The 4,286-nt window shown below is 36.7% G+C and overlaps 1 protein-coding gene across 1 annotated transcript; it reads left to right on the top strand.

Annotated features, from left to right (window-relative positions):
* The first annotated feature begins 1,018 nt into the window (after nucleotides 1-1,018).
* LOC142519740 (protein GAMETE EXPRESSED 2-like) lies at nucleotides 1,019-2,065 on the top strand. Its single transcript, XM_075622768.1, has 3 exons — nucleotides 1,019-1,143; nucleotides 1,246-1,569; nucleotides 1,683-2,065. Exons 1-3 carry the CDS (start codon nucleotides 1,068-1,070, stop codon nucleotides 2,063-2,065), a joined length of 783 nt encoding a protein of 260 aa, XP_075478883.1. The 5' UTR covers nucleotides 1,019-1,067.
* Nucleotides 2,066-4,286: the final 2,221 nt, after the last annotated feature.

The following is a 4,286-nucleotide window of genomic DNA, read 5'->3' as shown; positions in this document are numbered from 1 at the left end:
CATTGATAACAATAGTAGTAAATAATATACCACATAAATTCAAATTTAATTACACCCTAAATATAATTTATAAGACAAAAACTTGTGTGAGACGGTCTCAGGGGTCGTATTTTGTGATACAGATATCTTATTTGGGTCATCCAGGAAAAATATTACTTTTTATGCTAAGAGTATTACTTTTTATTGTGAATATCGATATGTTGACATGTCTCACATATAAAGATTTGTGAGACCGTCTCACAAGAGACCTGCTAAATTTATAAATAGTCCAAAATACATTAGAGTTTTTTTTCCTTGCAAATTTAGCATACAAATGTTTATTTTTGATGTTTATAACGTACGTCTTTGGATTACTTCTAATTTTAAATCATATTTATTGTGTGATAGTTGATTTGAATTTATACGTTGTTGTCCTACTATTATTATTATTACTACTACTACTATTATTATTATTATTATATAAAATCTCTCTTAAAATAATTATTCAAAATATATAAAAATAAAATTAGTGATTTTTTGGTCTATTCACTTTTTAAATTTTGGGTTTTTGTTTATTAAGCAAAAGTTTGGGTTTTTGTTTATTAAGCCGTCAATGTTTGATTTTAATATATTAACTTCTAATTTTCGGATATTTTGGTTTGATTATTGATGTAACATCTGACAAGTTAATAGTTTTCGATATCACATTAGTAATTTCTATTATCATGTCAGCAATAAGACTAAAATAGCTGAAAATAAAAGTTAGTGTATCAAAACTAAATTGAAAAAAATAATAGACAAAAATTCAAAATTGATCAAATTAGTGGACCGTATAATATAATTTTTCCTGAATTTTTTTTTTGAATTTGTGTAATTTGATGTTTGAACGTGGGAATAAACTCCAGCGTAGCAGTTTTCTCCACAGAAACCAACCTAAGCATATCAATTTCAAATAATAATAATAATAATAATATAATTTCCCATAATTTTAATATATAATTTCAAGAAATTGGAAAAAATAATCACACGCACAAATCTTTTCCCGCTCCAACAGTACCATTGAATCTCTGCAGAACTTTTTCCCATCAATGGCTTCCAAAATTCTTCTGCTCACTCCGATTATATCGTTAATCTCCTCCATTCTCTTTCATTCCTCGAAATCAGGTACTAATTCATGCATTTCTACGACATCCCATATTACTAACCAAGATTTCTACGTGAAAATATGAAGGATTCGACTTTAAAAATTGTCTCTGTTCCTTGCAGATAATTCACCAATGCCCCTTTTCGCTTTCAGTTGGCTGAACAATAGCGGCATGTTCGTGGCGGGTGACACTGCAACGATAAGAGTGATAGTTCTTGGAATATATGAGAGTGGAAAGTACGAGTTTCCGTTCAATCCGAATATCACAGTGAATGATAAGATTGGTAACAGCAGTTACATTTCTGGCGTTACTCTGGATTTTGGTGGTGAAATCAAGGATTGGGAGATTTCTTTTACTCCTATTATGGTGGGTTCATTCAATGTATTGATCACTGATCATCATTTTCGGGTGTTGGATTCTTCTTTGCACTTCGGAGTTACTCCAGGTTTTTAGAATTTTCTCTACGAACCCATTAATTTCCATATGATTATCTTGTATCAGCAATATGATTATCTTGTATCAGCAATATAATTCCTTGCTCATGCTTAAAACTTGAAGGTAGAATGTATCCAGCCTCCGGAATTTTGTCTTGGCAGGATGGAGTCGACGAGTTTATAGCCGGAACTATGGCTGAAATGTTGATCCTCCCAAAAGATGCATTTGGAAATAATGTATCTTCATCTAGTGAAGGGCCTATCCTTTTCAACTTCACTTTGTTCGCATTGACCACTTCAGGACTCCCGGCAGATGTGCTTAATGTAACCAACAAAGGGTGGAATACTCAAGGTTATCTTAGCATCGAGTTTATTGCAGCCACTGCTGGAAGCCTCCTACTTCATGTAGAAGTCGAAAAACACGCTTTGGAGGGTTCTCCATTGGCATTCACTGTCAATCCAGGTTATCATCGTGCTTGTGAATCTAATAATGCGAGATTTGATTAGCGTCAATGCTCTTTCGAATTCATTTTTTTTGGATAGGCCTAGATTTTTGGAATCCATGATGATACCACTGTTACAGGAATACTGGATATCAACAGCTGTGTGGCTAAATGGAATGTTGAAACAAACTTATTTCAATTATTTTCAAAGATGGAAGCTTTCATACACCAATATGATCAATATGCAAACTTGGTATCAGGATTATATGAATTTGATATTGAAGTTATCGAGAAGGGAACGAATATTTTCCTATTTCCACTCGGGAATAAGAAGTGGCTTAAGCTTCCCGGCTGGCCTCTGGTGTTCTGCATTAACTTGCTGGCATATCAAACACTCGGACACAAAACACAAGATATCTCGTTTCATGCCTGGGCACCAATACAATGTCTGTAAATCTTTATACATCTTTGTACTTCCAGGATGAATGGAGTACGGAGAATTATGGGCTTCCTTCATAAAAACTTCTCTCAGTGAATCACCGCTAGGAGCCCAAAGTCGATCTCGATATCGAACTATGCCATCGTCCTCCGAATACAGCTTCTGACTCTTAGATTCATCTCTCAGTCTTTATTTCTGTAACGGCTCACCAGAAGACTGACCTTCACGGATTCTATCCCTCAGGGCCGATTGAACTGTCATGGTAGAAAGATTAGGAGCCTCGGTCTTAGCATACACTTGAAGCTTGAATCGCTGAATCTCTGCATGCAATGGTCTCACTGTCCTGGCAGTTTGATCCCTAAATAAACTTCGCATTTTCCTTCGTCAAGGCGGTCAGAGGTACTGCAATAGAAGAGAAATCTTGAATGAACTTCCGGTAGTAGCCAGCTAGACCTAAGAAACTGCGGATCTTGGTCACACTCTTAGGTACTGACCACTCTCTAAGTGCCTCGACCATGCTGGGATCTACTTCAACTCATCTCTAGAAATAATGTGGCATGTGAACGCCACTTTCTCGAGCCAAAACTCGCACTTACTAAACTTAGCGAACAGCTTTTTGTCTTGCAATAACTGTAGAGCCGTTCTTAAGTATTGACTGTGAACTTCTTTGCCCCTTGAGTAAAGCAGAATATCATTGATAAAGACTGATAAACTGTTCCACATATGGCTGAAATACGTGATTCATGAGATCCATGAAGATCGCTGGCGCATTGGTCAACATGAATGGCATCACCATAAACTCGTAGTGCCCATATTGAGTCTTGAAAGCCGTCTTATGAACATCTGGCTCCTTCACATTCAGTTTATGGTATCTCTAACAAAGATCTATCTTTGAGAAAATCGAAGCTTCTTGCAACTGATCAAACAAGTCTTCGATTATAGGTAAGGGATTCTTATTCTTGATGGTGACTCTATTCAGCTCTCTATAGTCAATGCAGAGTCGCATACTACCATCCTTCTTCTTTACAAATAATATTTGTGCGCCCCACGGAGGACAACTCGGGCGAATAAAACCCTTGTCCAACAACTCCTGAATTTGATCTTTCAGCTCTTTCATCTCGGTTGGTGCTAGATGATAGGGTGCCTTAGAAATTGGCAATGTACCCGGCAGCAATTCAATAGAAAATTCCACCTCTCGGTCTGATGGAATGCCAGAAATGTCCTCAGAAAAAATGTCAGGAAAGTCTCTAACAACCTCTAGCTTCTGACTGTCCTGAACAGGTACTGAAATAACACTCACTAGAAAAGCTTGGTAGCCTCGTCTCATAAGTTTCCTCGCACAAATGCAGGATATAATGTGCGACATTTGCTTGTTCCTTGCTGCTTCAAAGACAAAATATTTCCCGCTGGACTGTCGATTTGATACTGATCGATCTCTGACGGAAATCTATCGAAGCATCATTCAAAGATAGCCAATCCATACCAAGAATGATGTCGAACTCAGGTATCGGGAGTACGATAAGATTTGCCTGAACCCAATTCTTCAGTAAACGAAGCTCCAGATTCTTTACAATACTTGTGGTAACCATCTGATCACCAGAAGGAATAGAAACTCTAAAGCCCAAATCCAAATCATCGGGTATAATTTTCAGTCGCTTGACAAACGTCTCAGATAAAATGAGTGTGTAGCTCCTGAATCTATCAATACATAGGTAGCTACACTGAAATAAATATCCTTCCTACGACAAATATACAATCAAATCCAATCGAGTCGAAAACTTAAAGAATTTCTATCATCAATCACCAAAAATTCTTGAAAATTACCACATTTTACCCTTACTAAATC

This window comes from Primulina tabacum, chromosome 11 (assembly GCF_025594145.1).
Source record: "Primulina tabacum isolate GXHZ01 chromosome 11, ASM2559414v2, whole genome shotgun sequence".
Classification (NCBI taxonomy): domain Eukaryota; kingdom Viridiplantae; phylum Streptophyta; class Magnoliopsida; order Lamiales; family Gesneriaceae; genus Primulina; species Primulina tabacum.
Note: the sequence above shows the minus strand (reverse complement) of the source record. Positions and strands in the feature narration are given on the sequence as shown.